Source organism: Acomys minous (genome assembly GCF_964271855.1).
Source record: "Acomys minous genome assembly, chromosome: 3".
Taxonomy (NCBI): Eukaryota; Metazoa; Chordata; class Mammalia; order Rodentia; family Muridae; genus Acomys; species Acomys minous.
The window spans coordinates 83276029-83297920 of record NC_140485.1 but is presented as its reverse complement, the minus strand read 5'-3'; the positions used below and the strand labels follow the sequence as shown (position 1 = coordinate 83297920).

The window sequence follows — 21892 nt, the reverse complement described above, 5'->3', positions numbered from 1 at the left end:
GTCCTTCTGTCTGGGCCTCAGTGATTTCAAAAAACAAAAAAGGAAAAAGGCAACATATTCCTGAGAGTCGTGCAGTAGGAGAGACTGCGCTATAAAGCTTTTGTGTTCTCTGGAAACATGCTTTATTTATTTATTTTTATTTATTTATTTTTAATGTGTATCCCAGGCTGGCCTCGAACTCCAGATCCTCCTGCCTCTGCCTCCTTCAGCAAATCCTACCGGCCTGCGCCACCAGAACCGGCCATGCTTTTATTATTATATAACGTTTACCTTTACACTGAAGAGGCTAGCAGACTGAACAACATTTATTTTCCTCTGAATTTGCACTTCAAAAAACACTGGAATTCCTAGAATTTTTGCTAAATATTCTTGATAATCTGATAATAATTTTTGCATTGTTGTTATTGTTTGTTTTGGTTTGTTTTTGGAGACAGGGTTTCTCTATGATAGCCTTGGCTGTCCTGGACTTGCTGTGTAAGCCAGGCTCCTGGAACGAGCAGAGACCCGCCTGCCTCTGCCTCCCGGGTGCTGAGATTAAAGGCTGTGCCACCACTAGCCATCCTGACAGTAATTTCTAATCAGTTAGTTTTTAGAAATAATGCTTCCCCTTTTTATGGTCCATAAATTGACCTTTAACTTGACTTATCCAAAACATTACATATTCTTCCTAGTACAGATATATTTTTAAAAATATTCATTTATGTGTTTTACATATATGAGTGTTCTGGCTTCATGTATGCCAGAAGAGAGCATCAGATCCCATTATAGATAGCTGTGACCCACCATGTGGATGCTGGAAACTGAACTCAAGACCTCTGAAAGAACAGTCAATGCTCTTAATTGCTAAGCCATCTTTCCAGTCCCATCTTTTTTTTTTAACCTGCATGAGTGTTTTACCTGCATGTATGTATGTGCACCACATGTGTGCCTGGTAGCTACAGAAGTCAGAAGAGGGCAACAGATGCCCTGGGACTGGAGTTACAGATGGTTATGAAGTACCATGTAGGGGTTGAGATTCAAACCTGGGTCCTCAGCTAGGCATGGTGGCGCATGCCTTTAATGCCAGCATTCGGGAATCACAGGCAGGAGGATCTCTGTAAGTTCGAGACCAGCCTGGTCTACAAAGCGAGTACAAGGCAGACAAGGCTACACAGAGAAACCCTGTCTCAAAAAAAGAAGAAAAAAAAAGGAAACAGAAAGAAACCAAACCTGTGTCCTCTGTAAAAGCAGCAGGCACCGCACTTGAGAACCTGAGGCAAGAGAACTAACTCACATTTGAAGTCATCCTGGGCTACAAAATGAGACTCTGTCTCCAACAATTAAAAACACCCTGTCTCAGCCAGGCTTGGTAGGTCACACCTGTAATCCCAGCTCTCAGGGAGACAGAGACAGGTGGATCCACAAAGCAAGTCCAGACAGCCAAGGCTACACAGAGAAACCCTGTTGGGGTGGAGGTGGGTGGGGGAATCACCCAGTCTCTGCTCAAAGTGGGAGCAAATTAACAAATATGTATCAGTTATCCCTTGAGAACTCCCATCCTCTTTGCTAAAGGCTGACAAAACATATGAAGAAAACCAAAAGTAGGGTTGGGGATGTAGCTCAGTGAGAAAATAAACAGGAGAGGAGGAGGGCCAGGACACAGAGCAAAGTAACTGCTAAAGCAAGATGGTTTCACAGCACTGCCTCACCGCAAACAACAAATACTAGGATGTCAAAACAGCAAACATGAACGTCTCTTGAAGCTGGTGGGATACCGCACAGGTCAAAGCTAAGGGCAGCTGGTTAAGGGAGACCCCATGAACGGTGGGAACAAGATCCTTCCTGCACCCCTTAACCACGATTGAGTTTCTGTCAACAGGTTTCACTGAAGGGGGGGAAAGGCAGACGCAGACGCATCAAGCACACCCCCTTAGCGAAATCAAGCTGCCAAGCAAGAGAATTAGCTTCATATTTCAAAAGTATCTGAAACTACCACATTACAGACTACTGAAAAAACTACAAATATTCTCAGGAATATAGTATTATTTAGCAGTCGGGCTTGGTGATGCACACCCTTAATCCCATCACTCAGGAGGCAGAGACAGGCAGATCTCACATCTCTGAGTTCGACGCCAGTCCGGTCTACAAAGTGAATCCAGGACAGCCCAGGCTACACAGAGAAACCCTGTCTGGAAAAAGAAAAATAAATAAATAAATAAATAAAATAAAATAAAAAGCTGGGCTTGGTGGCACTTTAATCCCAGCACTGGGATGCAAAGGCAGGTGGATGGATCTCTGAGTTCGAGGCCAGCCTGATCTACACAGCAAAATCCAGGCCAGCAAGGGCTATAAAATAAGTCCCTGTCTCAACAAAATAAGTAAATGAAAATTAAATAAATAAAAAGAAAGAAATGAAAAATAATATAATCTTACAGGAAATCTGAGGGGGGAAAAGTCTGGGGCTGTCTGTTCTTCCAGAGAACAGGGATCTATGAGTCCAGGAAAGCCAAGGCTACACAGAGAAACTCTGTCTTTGGGAAAAAACAAATAACAAAAACCAGTATCATATCATAGAGCCCATTTGCTGCTTCCCAAAATAAACACTGAAAAGATACATATATGTGTAATCCTTTTCCTTAAGAAACAGACAAAAAGGCGGGCATGGTAGTGCACCCCTTTAATCTCAGCACTCAGGAGCTCTGTGACTTCCAGGTCAGCCTGGTCTACAAATTCCCAGTCAGCCAAGGCTACACAGAGAAACCTTGCCTTGAAACAAACAAGCAAACAAACAAACCAAGAACAGACACAGGGGGCTCCTTTTCCTAAAAACACATAAAAGTGAGTACTCAGGAAGAGCAGCGACCTGGGTGAAGGAGGGTCAGTGAAGGCTGCTGAGAGCAGTGAGATCTAAAGAAACCTACAGATTAAAAAGTCATCTAAACCAGGCATGGTGGTGGGACACGCCTTTAATCCCAGGTGTTTGGAGGCACAGGTCAGCCTGGTCTACAGAGTGAGTTTTTGGGCAGCTAGAGCTATACAGAGAATCAATGACTGGAAAAAAAACAAAACAATTTCTGGGGAAGAAATGGGTGAAAAGGGGAAATAAATGGAGAAAAATGCACATGAGGAAGGTCGCAGAAGAAGCAATGTAACCTGTTTCTACATTCATCTGAAATTAGCCTCTTGTGGCCTCTCGTCTCTCTTCACTCATCCTCACACCAAAAATAAGCAGCCTTGACAAGCACTATAAATCAAAAGGGGCAGGTTAGAAGAGGTGGGGAGCGGCAGAGCGCATTCTAAGCGGGCCTGAAATTGCAGGCTAGCAGCTCCTAGCAAAACACATGGATGTGCTAGAAGCTGGAGCCCCTCACCACTGAGACAGAGAGGAAAGCACAAGCTAACCCGCTGGGAATTCAAGAGAGTACACAGAAGCCAATGCTTCATTAGAACAATCAGTTAAAATAACCCCATCCATGCAATGCCACTTCCTCACGAACGCTTTCCTAGGGGTAAGTGATCTCATACATTAACACATATTTTCATTTTACCATCTTCATTTTCCCTTTGTACATAAGGAACTAGAGTTAGCAAATGGCAACATATCCAACATCTAGTTCTGACTAGTAATCAAATGTACAAACTAAATCTGAAGAAAGTCTAATGGACTTTGTTTCCACAGTTGCTAACTTCTATGTTGAAATCGGATCTGTTTACAGAAACAGATCTATGTAGCTTCCAATGTTGGGCCAATTTAAAGTCCAAAACAACCCCCTCACCATCTAAACATTCAAAAGTCAACACAGGACACACTGGACATTTGCTCTAATTCACCACTGCCCAGAAACGCCAAGCAAACGTGTTCTGTTCTTTCTGCAACTCACCAATTCCAGACAGGCATGGGGTCCTCATGAATGGAATCACAGCACTTGAGTGCTGAAGCAGCAGGATGGAGGCCAGCCTCGGCTACACAGTGGATTTGAGGGCAGCCTTGGCTACACAGTGGATTTGAGGGCAGCCTACAAGACTTTATTTCAAAAACCAAGCAAGGACAATGGAGACAGCTTGATGGGTAAGGGAGATGCGTGCGAGCCTGAGTTCAATCCCTGCCTACGGTGAAAGAAAATTCAGCTCCTAAATTATTCTCTGGCCTCCACACACGCCATGGTACTCATGTTCCTGTAAATAACACACACACACACACACACACACACACACACACTCACACACATCTTGTAAGTTTCGTACATTACTGAGTTTGTTTTTAGACAGTGTCTCTCTCTATTTAGCCCTGGATGTCCAGGAAATCTCTAGGTAGACCAAGTTAGCCTTGAATTTACAGAGATCAGCCTGGTTAGCTGGGCGGGGTGGCACACACCTTTAATCCCAGCACTTGGGAGGCAGAGGCAGGAGGATCGCTTGGAATTCAAGGCCAGCATGATCTACAGAGTCCAGGAGAGCCAAGGCTACACACAGAAACCCTGTCTCAAAACAAAAAACAAAAACAAAATAACAAAAAATAGAGATCTGCCTGGCTCTACTTCTCAAGTGCAGGGATTAAAGATGCCCACTACCATACCTGGCCCACGTTTGTTTTGTTTATCTGTGTGTGTTCATATTAACTACACACAATCATTCAGGGCTTCCCCCGCTCCCCATACCTCCCATGACATATTTCTGAGACAGGATCACACGTTGCCCGGCCTAGCCTTAAAATGACTATATTGCTGAGAATGACCTTCAACTCCTAACACTTCTGCCACCACCTCCCAAGTGCTGGGATTATAAGATGTGCCACCAAGCACAGCTTGCTTTTTGTTTTGTTTTGAGGCAGAATCTCCAAAAAAATATAGGCTAGGCTGGCCTTGAACTGAATTTTTTTTTCCAAGACAGGGTTTCTCTATGTAGCCCTGGCTGTGCTGGACGCACTTTGTAGACCAGGCTTGTCTTGAACTCACAGCAATCCACCTGCCTCTGCCTCCTGAGTGCTGGGATTAAGGCATGTGCTGACCCCTTGAACTGAATTTATGGGCAAAGCTAGCCCAGAATTTCTGATTCTCCTGTCTCAATCTCCTAAATTTGACATTGTATGTGTACTCCCCATCCCCATACCTCATATCTTTCTTTTTACTTGAAATATACTCAAAAATCTATAATGCCGTTCATGCTAGGCATGGTGGCACAGACCTGCGATACTAACTACTCAGGAGGTAAAAGCAGGAGAATCACAGGCTCACGGCCAGTCTCAGCACAGCGTGAGACCCTGACTCCAAATAGAAAGTACCAAAAGGGCCAGTTATGGAGGCGCTCACCTTTCATCGCTGTGCTCCGGAGGCAGGCAGATCGCTGTGAGCTCCAGGCCAGGCAGGGCTACACAGAACCTTTGCTGGAAAAGAAAAAACGAACGAAGGAAAGAAAGAAAATAAGTAAATATAGGCTTCTCTTCTAAAAGACCTGGGTAGGGCTCCCAGCACCCACATGATAGTTCACAACTGTCTGAACCAACATCCTCCTCTGGCCTCCATGGGCACCAGACAGGCAAGAGATGCGCAGACACACATGCAGGCAAAATACTACATGTATAAAAGAAGATTTAAAATATGCACAAAATAAAATAAAAATTAAAAGTAATAAAAGGTTTGAGGCTAGCTCAGTGGTAAGGTGTGTGAAGCTCCACCTTTAATCTCCAACACAACAGCACATGTCAGTCAAAATTTCTCTAAAAAGCAGGATAGTGGGTGATTTTACTTTTTCCTTTCCAAATTTAAAGAATTTCTAAGACATGTATTAGCTTTAAAAGACACTCAAGTTACTTAAGGGCTTATGAGGCTGATATGCTAATGTTTCTCTTACCTCTTTGGGTGTAACTCACCGTGGATGCTCACCTGGCCTGTAGTTAATGTTTCTCCTACAGCCAGGCCTCACAACCCTCGGCCTCACTGTCAAGCCTCTTGTGCATGCTTGCAGTTTCCAGACACTTCACATGAAGAACCTGGAAGCAGTAGAAAGGTATTTGAAAGGTTAAACTTTAAATTTTTTCTGTGCAAGCTGGGCGGTGGTGGCGCACGCCTTTAATGCCAGCACTGGGGGAGGCAGGGGTGGGCAGATTTCTGTGAAGCTGATATGCGCGAGCAGATTAGCACATTTCCTGGCACGTGGTGTGCTGCTACTGATCTAGCAAACGCCTTTCTCTCAGTACCTGTCCATAAGAACAAACAGAAGCAATTTGCTTAGTCGACATGCCAGAAATATACCTTTACAGTTTTACTTCAAGCCTTGTGTCATAACAAAGAGACCGCTGTCTCTTCCACACAGTATTACATTGGTCCACTACAGCGACAACATTATGCTGACTGGACCATGTGAGGAGGTAGCAACCACTTCTAACTTGGTGACATGCACATCAGAGGATGGGAAATAAATCCAACTAAATTTAAAGGGCCTTCTACCTCAATGAAACTCTTAGGAATCCACTCATGTGGGGCATGCAGAAATATTCCTTCTAAGGTTAAGGATAAATTATTGTACCTAGCCCTTCCCACCATGAAAAAAGAAGTAGAGTATTTTAGTGGGCCCATTTGAATTCTGGAGCTAGATAATTCCTCACTTAGGTGTAGTATTTTGACCCTTATTCCAAGTTTTACTAGCTTTGAATAGGACCTGGTTGCTGCGCAGGTTGCTCTACCACTTGGGCCATAGGATTCAGCAGACCCCATGGTACTTGAGGTATCAGTGGCAGATAAGGATGCTGTTGGGAGCTTTTGGAAGGCCCCTATAGATGAATCACAGAAGAGACCTTTGGGATTTTGGAGCACGGTTCTACTATCATCTACAGACAACTATGCTCCCTTTGAGTGACAGCTCTTGACCTACTATTGGGCCTTAGTGGAATTCTGAAAGTTTGACGATGGGCCATGAAGTGACCTAGGCTAGTCATCATGAGCTGGGTGTTATAAAGTAGGACATGCACAGCAGCAATCTATTATCAACTAAATATAAGTAAAATGTATGTGATCAGGCCCAAGCAGGTCCTGAAGGCATAAGCAAGTTACATAATCCCAGCCTGTAATCCCAGCACTCGGGAGGCCAAGGCAGGCAGATTTCTGTCAGTTTGAGGCCAGCCTGGTCTACAAAATGAGTCCAGAAAAGCCAAGGCCACACAAAGAAACTGTCCTAAAAACTCGAAAAAAGAAAAAAAAAAAGAACGTGCCTGACTGCCGCCTATGTTTCTACTCCCACTGCAGTACCATGTGTTGCCAAGCATGCCTCATGGGTGTGCCCCACGACAAAGAAGAGGAGACGAGGGGCTGGTTTAGTGATGGTTCGGCCTGTTATGCAGGTGCCACCCCGAGGTGGGTAACTACAGCATCACAGCCCCTTTCTAAAGCAACCCTGAAAGATACCAGCAAAGGGAAACCTGCACAGTGGGCAAAACTTCAGGCATATCTGGGGCTCAGGGTTGGTCTCTGCTGTGGGCAGATCTGGCATTGAGCAGCAGCTGTAGCCATGTCAGCCTTGGTGACTGGAAGGCCATGCTGCCGAGCTCATCCTAACCTCCATTTCAGCCATCATGGACACTGTTCATGGGCCCATTAAGAGTAACGTGGATTTGCGTGTCATCCTTTCGCAGGGGCCATGCTAATCTTCTCTGTATCGCTCGCAAATTTGTGAAGCGTTCCAAATTAAAAAAAAAAAAAGAGTAACAGGGATAGTTAGAGAAGACGCTGACTCTGCTCCCTTCACAGCCAGAGACTTGCAGCAGTGGGCCCACAATCACGGCCACTGGTCTTACCATAGTCCCCACCACCCTGAAGCATCTGGCCTGAAAAGGATGGAATGACCTTTTGAGAACAGTTACAGCAGCAGTTAGGTGACAGCGGGCTGCAGGGCTAGGACAGAGCTCTCCAGAAGGCAGTACATGATTTGAATCTGCATCTAATATAGGGTACAGCTTCTGCCATCGCCAGGATCCATGGGTCCAGGAATCAAGGGGTCAAAAAGGGAATTGTGCCATGCACGATCATCCCTAGTAACCCACTAGGAAAATGTTTGCTTCCTGTTCCCTCTGCCCTAAGTTCTGCTGGCCTAGAAGTTTTGGTTCCAGACTGGGAACCGGCAACTCCTGCCAGGAGCCACAACAAACATCCATTTGAACTAGAAGTTGAGACTTCTCCTGGCTCCTTTGGGTTTCCGATGCCCTTAAGCCAGCAGGCAAAGAAAGGAATAACAACTGGTCCAGATTAGCAGAGGGGAATAGGATTGCTTCTCCACAGTAGAGGTAAGAAAGATTAGCTCTTCTAAACTTAGTGGCGCATGCCTATAATCCTAGCGCTTGTGGAGGTAGAAGCGGATGAAGTTCTGTGAGTTCAAGGCCAGCCTGGTCTACAAAGTGAGTCTAGGACAGCCAAGGCTACACAGAGAAACCCTGTCTTGAAAAACAAAACAAACAAACAAACAAAAAGAATGTCCCTCTAGGAGCATTGCCATCTAGTCTAACATCCATAATGCATTTGCAGCTCTATGAAGGATAGTTACATCATGTCACGTGTAATTATGACCTGGCTATTGTTTTCGTTTGGAAATTAAGAATGGCCTAAGAGGCCAGGAGGTGGTGGTGCACGCCTTTAATCCCAGCCCTGGGGAAGCAGAGGCAGGTGGATCTCTGTGAGTTCGAGGCCAGCCTGGTCTACAAAGCAAGCCCAGGAGCGGTAAGGCTACAACAGAGAAGTCCTGTCTGGAAAAACAAAAGAAGACAAAAACAAAAACAAAAAACAAACAAAACTGCATACGTAGCCTGGCATGGTGGCGCAAGCCTGCAATCCCAGTGCTGGGGTGGCAGAGGCAAGCAGACTTTAAGGCCAGCAGGGTCTACATAGGGAGTCTCAAAAAATAAAAATAAAAATGGCATAAGTAGATATAAGCAGATACATCAAGTTGACAAGGGGTCAACATGTGATGGCTATTCTTAGTTGTCAACTACAATTAACTAAAACCCAAGCAGGTAGGTACATCTGTGACTTTTTTTTTCCTTAATTAATCATGTAAAGTGGGAAAACCCCCTTCTAATCAGAATCTTGTCGCTTTCTTTTTGTTTTGTTTTTTTCAAGGCAGGGTTTCTCTGTGTAGGCCTGGCTGTCCTGGATTTTGTGGACCAGGCTGGCCTCAAACTCACAGCACTCTGCCTGCCTCTGCCTCCTTTGTTGCTGGGATCAAAGGCGTGAGCCACCATGCCCAGCTGGAAAATATTCTTTTAATCCAGATCTCTCAAGGTAGAAGACCTGCATATTAATCTGGGCCACACCTTCTGCTGGCAGCCTATAGAAAGGACGTGGAAGAAGGCAGCTCGCTCTCTCTGCCTGCTTGCTCTTGCTGGCAAGTCCGTTCTCTCACTGACGTTAGAGCCCAGCTCATCCGTCCGGCCTGCAGACTGAACAACTCCTGGATTCCTGGACCTTCCATTGGTGGACAGCATTGCTGAACTAGCTGGACCACAGCCTGCAAGGCTTCCAAATACACACATATCTCCTGTTCCTCCGTAGAACCCTGACTGATAGAACACCTTTCTATTAATGCTTAATTCCATCTTTTTCTAAGAAAGGATCTTGGGCTACTGATTTACATGCCTCTGTCTCAAAATGCAAATCTAAATAATAACTCAAAGACTAGTCAATCCCACCATTATCAAGTCTGTTTCCTAACTGCTACCATGGCAAAAATAGTAAGTTTGTGAAAGGATACATAAATTATCCTCTCTGCTCTTCTCCCAAAAATGTTTGTGTGTGTGTGTGTGTGTGTGTGTGTGTGTGTGTGTGTGTGTGTATTTTTTAATAAAAATTTGAAAAGTAAAGAGGCTGGATGTACAGGCTCCCATTGTAAAGAACAGATCCAAGAAAAGCTAAAGGGAAAAATATATAAAGGGAATGTAAAACTCAGTCTCTCCTGATACCAGAATCAGAAACAAAGAACTTTTCCACATAGCTTTTTCTTGACCAAGCTTAATGGCACCTGCAACATAAACTGATGAGAATGAGCTCTTCAACATAAACCTGGCCAAAATAATGTTTCAAATTTGCCAACCTACTTGGTATGATCCAGTTTTTCCACGCTTGCTATTTAGCTGTCAACTTAGACAGGGCCTTCCTATCCATCCAGTTCAACATATATGCAGCCTGGCTGTCTCATCCCTGTCTAGCTAAACCCTGCTTCCCAAGAGTCCATGTGTGTCCCACACACTTCAGAAACCCAGCCTTCCCTGTGTTAAGTCTCAGGCATCTCCACTCATAAATTGCCAGAAGACTTGTAAAACAAAAACAATGCTTTTAGTTACATAATAGTAACTTACACAGCTTCTGTCTTAAAAATAGAAATTGGTAGAGTTCTAGCTTAGCATATACAAAGCCCTGGGCTCAATCCCCAGCACACACAACATAGAGCATGCTGGTGCACACCCATAAACCCAGCACTCCAGCCGTGAAGGAAGAGGAGTAAGAGCTCAAGAGTAGCCTACACCAGCTGGAGAGACAGTTCAGTGGTTAGGAGCACAGGCTGCTCTCACAGAGGACCCAGGTTCAACTCCCAGCACCCACAGGGCAGTCTGTAACTCCAGTTCCAGGGGATCCAATGCCCTCATATAGACACATGTAGGCAAAACACCAATGTACATAAGATAATAAATGAACTATAAGAAAAAACACCTATTTAAAACAACAGCCTAAGCCAGGCGTGGTGGCGCACGCCTTTAATCCCAGCACTTGGGAGGCAGAGGCAGGAGGATCACTGTGAGTTCGAGGACAGCCTCGTCTACAAAGTGAGTCTAGGACAGCAAGGCAAGGCTACCCAGTGAAACCCTGTCTCAAAAAACCAAAACCAAAACAAAACAACAATCAGCCTATGCTACATAGCTTCTTTCAGGCCGACATGGGCTACACAGGGCCCGATGTAGGCTCAATTTTCTTAACCAATATATTTTATTACAAACTTATTAACAGAGCGTATGTCACTTATAACCCAACTAACCTAAACAATAGGAAAAGAGGATTAAAGAATACAATAACAAAACTGTAACTCAGTTCCGAGGAATGATTCTCCTGGCGTAATCAGCAGGATTTCTTCTGCTGGAACCTGGAGTAACCAGAACCCCGAACCTCAGCAGGAGCCGGAGCCCCAAAGCCTTCCCCCAAGTGGTTCTCTCTAGGAGTATCTCGAAGTGGAGCCATGAACAGCCAAAACAAGCCCAAGTCTCCAAAGGCCCCGCCTCCTGTAGAGCCCGTGAGCTCTGACCCCAGCCTCCTGTCCTGTAGCGCCCGTGTGCTCTGACCCCAGCCTCCTGTCCTGTAGCGCCCGTGTGCTCTGACCCCAGCCTCCTCTCCCTTTAAGCTCTCTTTGCCTTTATTTCCCACCATGCTGTTCCCTGCTGCTGCTTCAGCCAAACTGTCCTTTTGCCACCCTGAAAATGCCAAGCATCTTTCCACTCTTCTGCTTGAAAAGCTCTCTATGTGGACCCACAGTGAACTGTCTCCCCTCCTTCAGCTCTTGGCTCAAATACCACCACCTTCAGGTATTACCCTTTGTGTGTACCGCATACCTGAAGCTGGGAATTCTGAGAAATCCACACTCAGAGAGTACACATAGGAGTAATCTGAAAGCTGTTTTCTTTTCTCTCTCTTTCTTTTTTTTGTTGTTGTTGGTTTTTGACACAGGATTTCTTTGTGTAGCCTTGGCTGTGCTGGAGAAAAGCTGTTTTCTATAGAAACATCTATAAAAATATGTCTGTTACAAAACTATTTGTATCAGCTACTGGGCTGTTCTACAGCTTTTATTACCTAAGATATATTATGTGAATGGCAGGACAGTATTTACTCACTGTAATTCACAGCTAAGCTTTCTATAACTTGAATGGCCACTGTATAAAGCCCTATCTATTCCTTCCTTCCATTTATTTACTTACTTAATTATTGGTTGGCCTCCAACTCAGAGATCTGGCTGCCTCTGGCTCCTGGGTGCTGGCATGACAGCAGTGTGCCGCTACACTCAGCCTCCTATTCCTCTCTGTAGCTCAGGAAGCTACATGAGCTCAATCATGAATCCAGTCCTTCTTTTTGTTTGGCTCTTGTACACACATGATTTATCAAAATGTTTGGGTTTTCTCCTGTTAATTTGTCTTATGTCAAGTTAATTCACATTCTAGCCAAAGAACCTCAATAGGTGAGGGGTGAGCTATTTTTCATTCCGGTACATCTTGGTTGTCCACTTTTTTTGATCACTCTTGAAGTTTCATTCCCTTATCTGTGTATTTACTTACAGGGGATGGGGCATGCCATGGCACACATGGAAGTCAGAGGTCACCTTGCAGAGTTAGCTCTTCCCTCCCACTATGTGGGAACCAGAGACCTAACTCGGGATGACAGCATGCACCTTTCCTAGCTGAACCATCTTGCCAGGCCCTTTGATTACCATTTTTTTTTTATTTTTTTTAATATTTTATTTAATTTTAATTTATATATGTTGGTGTCAGATCTTGGCCTTACAGACAGTTGTGAGCTGCCATGTGGGTGCTGGGAATTGAACCCGGGTCCTTTGGAAGAGCAGGCAGTGCTCTTAACTGCTGAGCCATCTCTCCAGCCCTGATTACCATTTTTAAAGTACTGCCCCACCCTGCCTTGCCGGGCGTTCTCTAGGAACCAATCTGCCTTATTTTCCTTATTTTCTTCAGAGTACCTACTATCAGCTGATGTATCACAGACAGAGAGAGACACACATAGACACACACTGGAAACCAAACTTTGATCTTCTGGAACAGCAGCAAGAGCTCTAAAACACTGTGCCATCTCTCCAGCTCCCGAGGCACATAGTATCTATGGACTGCTGTGCCATATGCACTCACTCCATCATTGACTAAAATGTCATACAACTGTGTGTGTGTGTGTGTGTGTGTGTGTGTGTTTGCACTCAGCTTAGCTTGTATATATATGAACACGAGCATGAACATGCATTTGGAGGCCACAGGTAAACCCTGGGGATTGCTCCCCAGAAGCTATCTCCCTTACTGGTCTGGAAGAAAACTACTAGGCTAGAGTGGCTGGCTCAGAAACCCCCTTGTCTCTGCTTTCCAGCTTTGGGATTACAAGTGCACACCACTATGTCTTGCTTTTTTTTGTTGTTTTTTTGTTTTTTTTGTTTTTTGAAACATCTTTTCTGTGTATCATTGGGTTTCCTGGAACTCACTCTGTAGAACAGGCTGGCCTTGAACTCAGAGATCACCTGCCTCCCTCCCAAGTGTCAGGATTAAAGGCGTGTGTCATCACTGCCTGGGTCAAACTTGGATTCTTTTTTTGTTTGTTTGTTTTTCGAGACAGGGTTTCTCTGTGTAGCCTTGGCTGTCCTGGACTCACTTTGTAGACCAGGCTGGCCTTGAACTCACAGCGACCCACCTGCCTCTGCCTCCCAAGTGTTGGGATTAAAGGCGTGCGCCACCACGCCCGGCCAAACTTAGATTCTTATGCTAGCATAGCAAGCATTTTACAGACTGAGCCTTAGCCTCCATTACAGTTTTTGTTTGTTTGCTTTTTGTCTTTCCACTAGAATGAACTACATGAGGCAATAACTTAGTTTTGCTTGGTATTTGTTTCCCAGTGCCTAGAAGAGTCGGGGCTCAATAATTTGGTTAGAGGAAGCTCCCACCATCAATAGTCTGGTTTGCTAAGGTCTTTTCCTCAGATCCTCAGTCCCAGTGCTCTGGGTTGAGATAACCAATGTGAGCAAGATGTGGACTATACCTCAGCTCCTGAGAGAGTACAGCTGTTAGAAACGCCTTCTCTGCAGCAACTTAAAACTACCAGTTAGCTTAACTTCCTTTAAACAAAATGCTGGGGACCTCATATATAAGATGAATAACAAACTGGTGGCAATTTGTCTGGATCTCTCCTTCCCTAGGTGAAACAAAAACCCAGGGGGACTATCTGTATCACTCCATGCCCAATGGAGGCGGGGAAGACACACTGTGAGTTGCACAGACAACAGAGGATCCAGAGTGAGTCCTGCAAGAAAAGAGGAGGAGTCCTAGGGAGGAGCCTCCAGGCTGGGGATGGAGACAGCAACCTTGGTAGACCAAGGTTGTTGAGGGTGCTGTTTCTATTGCAGAGCAGATCACTGGTGATTACCTTTAAATCTAACCACACTAAACCAGACAAAGCAGCGACTGCAGAAAAGCAAGACTCGATGTAAGCTGAGGGCTGGGGAAAAACCAAGAGGAGAATGGCACCCGAATCCACCAGCCTTGAGACAGGCGTCTGCTAGGAGAAGGGGTCGGCTAACAATACTGCTTCACTCAGCCCAAACAAAACTGGTGGTTGCCCACAAGAAAGTCAGGAATTCCTCCAGGTTCCACTGGGCCCTAAAAAGTACCTGGGTAATTTTCAAGCAGAAGGTGAAGAGCCCCATGTGGCTGCTAGGGACATTGTTTTAGGGAGTCTGGAAAACCCTGTGATGGCAAAAAGACTTTTAAGAGCCACTTAAAAAAGGATACTGAGAAGAAGTGGGTGTTCCAAGGGGGAGCCCCTCAGACACTTCTACTCCATTTGAGACCTGAATGAGATTACTAAAAATTTCTGTGCTGGGGTTTCTGATGGGGCTTCCCCCAAGAAAACCACGGAACTGCAGAATTTGCAAATGGAGCTGAGGTGCATCAACGAAGCACAAATTCCTATCTGTGTCTCACTGAAGAAGCCAGAACAGGTAAGAAGAGATCTGCAGCTTGGGAAAGGCCAAACTAGGGGTTCTCCCCTACAATGCTTGTTCTATGCTCCTAACAATGGTGACTCCATTGGGCAAAAGGGTATCTCCAGGGCTGGCTGTACCAGTGACTGGCCCACTTGGGGCCTCACCCACATTCAAAACACCCCACCCAAAGTTTCACCCACTGGGGGCTAGGTCTCAGTGAACTGGCTAGTTTCTTGAGGAGTAACTCCAGGGGGTAAAGTTCAGAGCCTTGAGGGAAGAAGCTCATTCTGGAGAAGAAGTGCGTCTACCCTACAATTAAGGGTAGGGAAGGGCTTGTATTCCGGCAGCTGCGTATCATTATTCCATTTTACAGGTGGGAGAATCAGTAGACAAGAGACCCAAACAGGTTCAACATTTTTCAGGTGACTCAGGCAGGCTGGTAGTAAGATGGCCAGAGGGGAGTTCCAATCCTTAGAGCATCACCCCACAATTAGCAGAGATTCTGGGGCAGGCCGTCTCCCCGCAGACACGCCACTCTCAGTGATTGACAAGGCTGAGATTTTAACAATGAAGCCCATCAAGGCTGGGCAAACTCCTGATGCCACTCAACACTTGCCACGCCTGAGCTTTACGAGGGCCGCCATCTGAGGTCTCCACATATTTGGGAACCTGCTGCTGCTGATAAAGGCACTGTTCTCAGACACCTGAACAATGCCACAAGTGCAGCAAGAAATGAGCACCTTCTACAGGCATGCTTTCCTCAGCCCAACAGCAGCTGGCATTCTGTGGTTGTCTGTCTGGATTACTAGTTCCTGAACAAGGTATGGATAGAAAGGATTTGGACTCTGAAATTAGGCCTACCTCAATTTAAATTTCACACGCAGACACTTAGTTGGCTGAGAAACATTTCAGCTCATTTAGCTACTGGGAGCTTTATGTGGAACCTGGGAATAAACTGACCTACCTTGGAAAGTTACTGTGTGGAGCATAATGAATGACCACATATTTCCGTGATGGAGAGAGAGCACTGAAAACACCACTTGCCTTATAGTAGCTGCTCAGTAAATCGGCTACATTGAAATATAAACCACAATGTGAATGCATGAGGCGCTCAAGTTACTCAGGAAAGGCAAAGTTCTTTTCCCTTGGCTAAAGGACGCTAAGTTCAGCGCATACCCTGAGCGAACCACCGGGACTCTGAGCGTGGTGGCTGCGGCCTCCAGGAAGTTTGGGAATGCTACTGTAGCAGCACCTCACAGCTCAGAGAAGGGCTGTGCCTAAAAGGAAATGGGCAGGCACCTTCTTCCACCGAGGCTCAGCTAACACTCAGTGGAATGTTCTTTACCCCCTGGTTTCGGGGAAGAGTGCATGCCCAGAATTGGTTCTGCCGTAACTGGCTCTTCTGCACACATTCCCTCGGCTTACCAAGCAGAAGTAGCAAGTTACCAGGTATGTTGCCCAACAGGCTCCAGAAAGTCTTGAGTGGAGAGACACCAGGAGGTGGAATTTTAGTCAGTGGAGATCTATCGAACTTGCCCTAAGCTGCAGCCTGAGATAGATTTAGCATTTTTCCAGGTTAGTGAAACAAGACACGCAATAGGGAGCAGCTGGCAACTCTGCAGAGGCTGGCAGTCCAGCAGGTACCTCTTCCTTCTGCCTACGGTTTGTAGCTGGCACGGGCCTACCTGGTATTCGGACCACTAGCTAAAGACAGCGGGCAAGCAATAGAGGCAGAGGGCCCCAGTCTCCTTGCCGATGCCTCAAAGGGTGTGTCTGAAGGGCAGGAATCCTGTCCCTCCTGTCATCAGCTGAACAAATATTTGCCCCAAAAGAGAATCAAAGCAAGAATGAACAGAAGAGGTCACAGCACAAACCAACAGGAACTATTTAATCATTCATCTCCCCAGGGAGCTCATTTACAGATTGGCTTTCAAGGCTGGCAATCCTTAGCTCAAGGGAGCCCACCTTTACCTCAGCCAACTCTACTCTGGTCATCTGACCTCTACTGACAAGTGACCTCCTTGCCTTTACACGAGCTACTGACCGAGCAGAGCAGGTAAAGTTTCAAGAAATGGGAAACTAGAGACAGGATGGGGTCCCTGGGCAAACCCAGGAGGTCTCTTTCTCAGCAGTAAAGCAAAGTGCCTGCCCCGCCCTAGGCCCAGCCTAGGACAACTGAATTCTTGACATTCCGGAGTCCATGGTGCATGGCTCTTCCACCTCACTTCCTCCAATGGATGACTTATTTTCACAGCCTGTCCATTTTCTACATACTCTGAGGGGACAGAACATGTCTCAGAAGCCCCAAGCTCCCTTCTTCCAGAATGGAGTTTACTCTGAAGGGTGAAAACTGCCTACTCCAGTGGCCACTGGTGAGGAAGCTCTCACCTCTACCTCACCCTGACTAGGTGACAAGCAGAAGGATTCTCTGAAGAAAAGGGACTCACTGGCGTCAGCCTCTGTGAGTCACAGTGGTCTGCTAAGCAAGGCAAGCTGGCCACATTTTTCTAGTGCGAGAACTAAGGCCCCAGAACGTAAACCAGCCTGTCCAAGATCACATGGCCAGTTAAGTGACAGGGCCAGGACTCACACCCACATCCAGTCTGTCACCAAACCTTAATTTCCTATGGAGCCTTACAGACCAGGTTCTTGCTCTGCCGGCAAACAGCTGCCTCAGTAAAGAGGCCCCAGGGCCCTGACCAGAAAAGCACTAGGCAGAACAGCTGGAGATCCCCACCCGACCCTGGGGCAGTGAGGTGCAAAGTCCTGGGGCTCAGTATATGACACAGCAAGAGCTCCACAAACAAACCAACCATGCAGAAAGTTGCATACCTTGGGGAAAATGAACTTAGGGCCACAGCACAAACACAACCAGCCCAGACCACTTTCCTCTAAAGCCAGACAGCACTCAGCCACTCAAGACAGTGGGGCTCCTGCCTGGCCAAATGGTCTGAGTACTGTGCATGCAATTACCCTGGGCTTGAGATCACCGGCCCTTCTGTTTCTCTATGTACTGTGTTCTTCACCCCCAGCCAAGGTGACCCACGACACGAGGGTGGGCAGGACGCAGGGAGAACTTGCCACTCATAGGTTTTTAAACCAAGGAAACAGCCTATGTTTTTCTTTGCTGAGAGAGAAACTGGAACAAAACTATGAAACTGTGGGGCTAGAATGAAAGACAAAGGTCCTTCAAGAACTGGGTCGTCTGTATTTTCAAGGCTAACCTCTTGTTTCGATAGCAAGCCAGGAATGTCTCCCCAACAATCAACAGCCTCAACAATCATGCCATGCAACAGAAAAGAGACCGACAAGGGCAGTTGGGATCCACCACAGAGAGGAGACACACAAGGGGCGTGGCTCTTACCCAGCCGCCGTTCTCCTGGATCCAAGGCTCTAGGTGGTCATTCAGGTAGGTGGCCATCCAACCTGCGATCCGACTCACCAATACCTGCATCTCCTTGTCCACGCTTTCCACGCACAGTGCCCCGCCGAAGGAGAAAAAGGCCACGATGCGACCCCAGTTTACCCCATCCCGGAAGAGTTCATTGACTACCTGTTCAAAGCTCTGATACGCTGTCCCTGGGGTTATATGGAGCTGGGATGTTAGATCACTGAACGCCCGCCGGTACCGCAGTTCAAACTCATCGCCGGCCTCTCTCAGCGCTTGCTTCACTGCTGCCATGGGAATCACCTCCCGTGCTTCCAAGCTGCTGCTGTGGCCAGTGGCTCCATTCACCGCCCGGCTGTCCGCCAGGTGCCAGGATGGGTTGCCATTGACGGCACTGGGGGTCTCCCTCTCTGACTCAGTTACTTCTGGGGCCTCAGTCCTGTTCTCTTCGACATCACTAAACTGGCTCCAGCTGTATCCTTTCTGGGAAAGCTTGTAGGAGAGAAAGTCAACCACCAGCTCCCGGTTGCTCTGAGACATTTTTATAATAGAGATGGGCTCAACCAGTCCATTGTCCAAAACACCTGCTCACTCACTGGGTCTGCTCGGTGTTTAGCGATTCTCTTCCAGGATCCAAAGCCAAGAGACGGTTCTGAAGAGAGAGAAAGAGCTTCAGGAGAAAAATTTTAATATGCATGTCATTTACCTTACAATATCCCCATTCCTCCTCCAGGTACCAGAATTGGTTTCTTTGTGGCTCTTAGGAAGGTCTGGGTCCAGGTTCTAAAGGACTTCAATTAAGTCAGATTGAAAGGACCAGCAAGCTTTGAATTGTTTCATCAGCCTCTTTTTACTACAACCACCCACCCCTTTTTCTCCGAAATGCCTTTCTCAAAAAGTCACCCCCATTGGCATACAACCCCTCCTCCCTCCCCACCTACATTCAAATCTATCTCCGGCGACAGCTAGCAGGTGCAGCCCCCCGGAAGATCTTTTGTATCATAGGTCGGGAGGAGGTGGTTCTGGGTCGCCGGTAACTCAGCCAAAGCCCCGGCCAGAGGGATCGTGCGACCTGGTAGGCAAGCCCAGAAGGAAACCAATTGCGAAGCTTAGGAACCCTCGCTTGCTTTTTCCATCGTCCAGATCGAGAGCGGCCTCTCTCTGCTCCGCAGCCTCCAGCCACCCGGGAGCCCAACCCCCTCGCTCTAGCACGCCCCTTGGCTCTCCGCCTCCTACTGGGAGCCAGGAGAACTCTCCCGGAGGTATGGGCTTAGTGTTATTCCGCCTCCCCCCCCCCCCCCCCGCGTCGCCCAGCTTTCTTTCTTTCTATTTAAGTACCAGCCCTGGATGAGGCTTCCGAAACCCTAAAGGGACTTCTCAGGGAACCTCAAGGTTTCGCGCAGGGTCGCGGGGAGGGGGAAACGGCCTCGGCTCTGCGATCTGATTTCGGAAAGACCACCCCCGGGCCTTTCCGAGAGGCTGTATGCTGGAGACCCCCCACAAACACCGCTGGTTGTTTCTGAATTTCCCAAAAGGCCCGGGACAGGGCGTTGGGGAACTGCCAGATCCTCCATTCCGCGCCCGGACACAATGGCCGCCGGCACCCCGCACAAAGACGGGGGTGAGAGGGAGGCGCTGCGCCCCGCCACCGGCCAGGAAGAAGGGTCGAGGCTCCCACGGCGGAGACCTCGTTTTCCTGAGGCCGGGCCCAAGGCGGCCTCCTGGAGCCCCCTGCATGGCTCCGGGGCCGCCGGCTGCTACGCGCAGAAGCCCCGGGTGGGTGGGCTGAGGCCTCGCTTACAGCTCGCGCTCCCCCGGGCCGGGTACCCGCCGAGCCACCGCCCCGTTGCTAGGCAACCGCCTTCCCTCAGGGGCGCCCCCTAGACCTCTCCTGGAAGGAGGGGTCTCGCCCCCGCGGCCCGCCCCAGCATAGCCAATCCGCGGGCCGAAGCGGCACGGAAGCGGGACGGCAAAGGCTCCCATTGGGCGCACGGCCTGTCAGGCACAAGGGAGGCGGCGCTCTCACCTGCGAGCCCAGTGAGCCGTGGGGGGCCACATCCCCCCTTCATCGGCCTGGTGGCTTCCAGACGCGACGGCGCTTCGCGGCTGAGTTGTACACCGCGGACTTGGGTCGGCCTACCTGGCTTGACTGCTCGCGCCGCGTCTCCCGGAGAAGCCGGCCTCAGTTTCCCCTGAAGAGACCGGGGGAACTTGCAAGCACAGTCACTTCCGGTGCCGAGGCAGCGCGCGCGAGCCCGAGACGCAAGAGGAGCGCGCGCCAGGAGGGACTGGCTTCGAGACGTGGGAATCGGCGCCCCCTGGCGACGGGTTTGAGGAGTCGCAGGCGCATTCTGTGGTTTTTCCATCCTTCCGTTTTTTATACTCAAAAGAGCACTTTTTCTTGGGTGTCCAACATCGGACAGGTTTCTCAATTTGTGTATATTGTCCTTAATTGTAAAACTGATAGCAGTATTGACCTCTCATCGAGTGTGCATCAGCTATCACTTAGAAACCCCGAAGAATAGAAAACCCTTAATTTGATTGGATCATTGAAGACAGTTGTGAACAAGGCAAGGCTTGGTCTCTGTTTTCGTGAAGACTTATGCCTTAGGAATGGAGACAGTGTCCAAATAGGAAAATACACAAAAAAAATATATTGAAAAAAAACACCCCAATCCTGACATTTTGATAGCAATGACTAAATGAGAGTTGCTTTAGCGTGAGTGATCTTTTTCAAAATGCAAAGTTTGACTCTGACTGACCACTGCAGTAGAATGACATTTATTTAACAGGTTTTCTGCCCAAGCTGTCAAGTTTTATGTCCTCAAGATGACCTTAATTTCTGATCCTCCTGTCTCACGATTATACCCAGTTTCTGTGTCGCTGGGGATCAAACGGAGAGCCTTGTGCATACCAGGCAGGCGGCAGGCATCCTACCGAATGAGTTATAGCCCCAGTTTTTTTAAACTATTATTTTATTTGGGAGTGTGAGTGTGTGTGTAGGTGTAGGTGTATATGTGCCATCAGGTGTGTGTGGAGATCAAAGGACAACGTTTGGGAGTTGATTCTTTCCAAGAGTGGAACTCAGACCTTCAGGCTTGCAAGGCAAGTTCCCTCTTTTCATACAGAGTCTACTTAGGTAGCTCTGTAACTCAGGCTGCCCTTGACCTCGAACTCACTGGATAGCCTAGGTTGGTCTTGAACTCATAGCAGTCTCCCAGCTTTGGTGGACTGAGAGCTACTGGGATCTCATTCCCTCACGTGCATATGGCCACTGTTGGATGCCCAGTCTGTAACATAATACATGCACTCTCTTCCTCTCCTGCTTCCTGGCTGATGAAGGACATGGCATCTGGAAGAAGCTGTTCCTTTGTCCATCACTGGACAGTCTGGAGACCAAATCCCACGGTCTTTTGCATAAGAAGGGGCAGCATATGCTGTAGGCAACAGAGTTCATTTGTAATCACATATAATTTTCTCAGTAGTAGCAGTGACTCCCACCAAACTATTTCAGCTTGCTTGCTTTATTATTTATTTCTGCACTTCCTTTCTCATCCTTGTATCTTCACATCCTTTGCCTTTATTTGACTTTCTTTCCTTTTTTTTTTTTTTTTTTTTTTTTTTTTTTGAGACAGGGTTTCTCTGTGTAGCCTTGACTGTCCTGGACTCGCTTTGTAGCCACCGCCGCCTGGCTGAGTTTCTTTCATAGTAAAAAACAAACAAACAAACAAACAAACAAAAAACCCCAAACCCACAAACTATTAAAGAACCATTTGCAGGTTAGAGAGATGGCTCAGTGGTTAAGAGCAC

At 47.4% G+C, this 21892-nt stretch overlaps 2 protein-coding genes and 1 long non-coding RNA gene across 14 annotated transcripts in view; 1 reads left to right on the top strand and 2 right to left on the bottom strand.

The window, feature by feature from the left end:
• The window catches only part of LOC311594392 (targeting protein for Xklp2-like), a 77140-nt gene extending 71740 nt beyond the window's left edge, over positions 1-5400 (bottom strand). Inside the window, exon 1 of one of the 2 annotated variants that reach the window (XM_084776028.1) lies at positions 5289-5400. In XM_084776028.1, the coding sequence (XP_084632154.1) occupies positions 5289-5295 (7 nt within the window). In that variant the 5' untranslated portion in view covers positions 5296-5400. Of the gene's footprint in view, positions 1-3860; positions 4790-5288 lie in introns of those variants that run through there. The other variant, XM_084776027.1, reaches the window with a different exon arrangement.
• Positions 1-9136, top strand: part of LOC311594415 — a 161780-nt gene extending 152644 nt beyond the window's left edge. Inside the window, exon 3 of the long non-coding RNA XR_014778075.1 lies at positions 8680-9136. This is a non-coding gene — a long non-coding RNA (uncharacterized lncRNA). The remainder of the gene's footprint in view (positions 1-8679) is intronic.
• The window catches only part of LOC311594406 (bcl-2-like protein 1), a 109385-nt gene extending 89054 nt beyond the window's left edge, over positions 1-20331 (bottom strand). For 2 of the 11 annotated variants that reach the window (XM_084776066.1, XM_084776067.1), the window contains exons 1-3: positions 19024-19344; positions 18059-18734; positions 5862-5968 (exon numbers count right to left, since the gene is read on the bottom strand). In XM_084776066.1, the coding sequence (XP_084632192.1) occupies positions 5885-5968; positions 18059-18622 (648 nt within the window). In that variant the 5' untranslated portion in view covers positions 18623-18734; positions 19024-19344 and the 3' untranslated portion in view covers positions 5862-5884. Of the gene's footprint in view, positions 1-5315; positions 5363-5861; positions 5969-18058; positions 18735-18819; positions 18959-19023; positions 19345-19420; positions 19831-19883; positions 20021-20108 lie in introns of those variants that run through there. The other 9 variants (XR_014778074.1, XM_084776059.1, XM_084776060.1 and 6 more) reach the window with 8 other exon arrangements.
• Positions 20332-21892: the final 1561 nt, after the last annotated feature.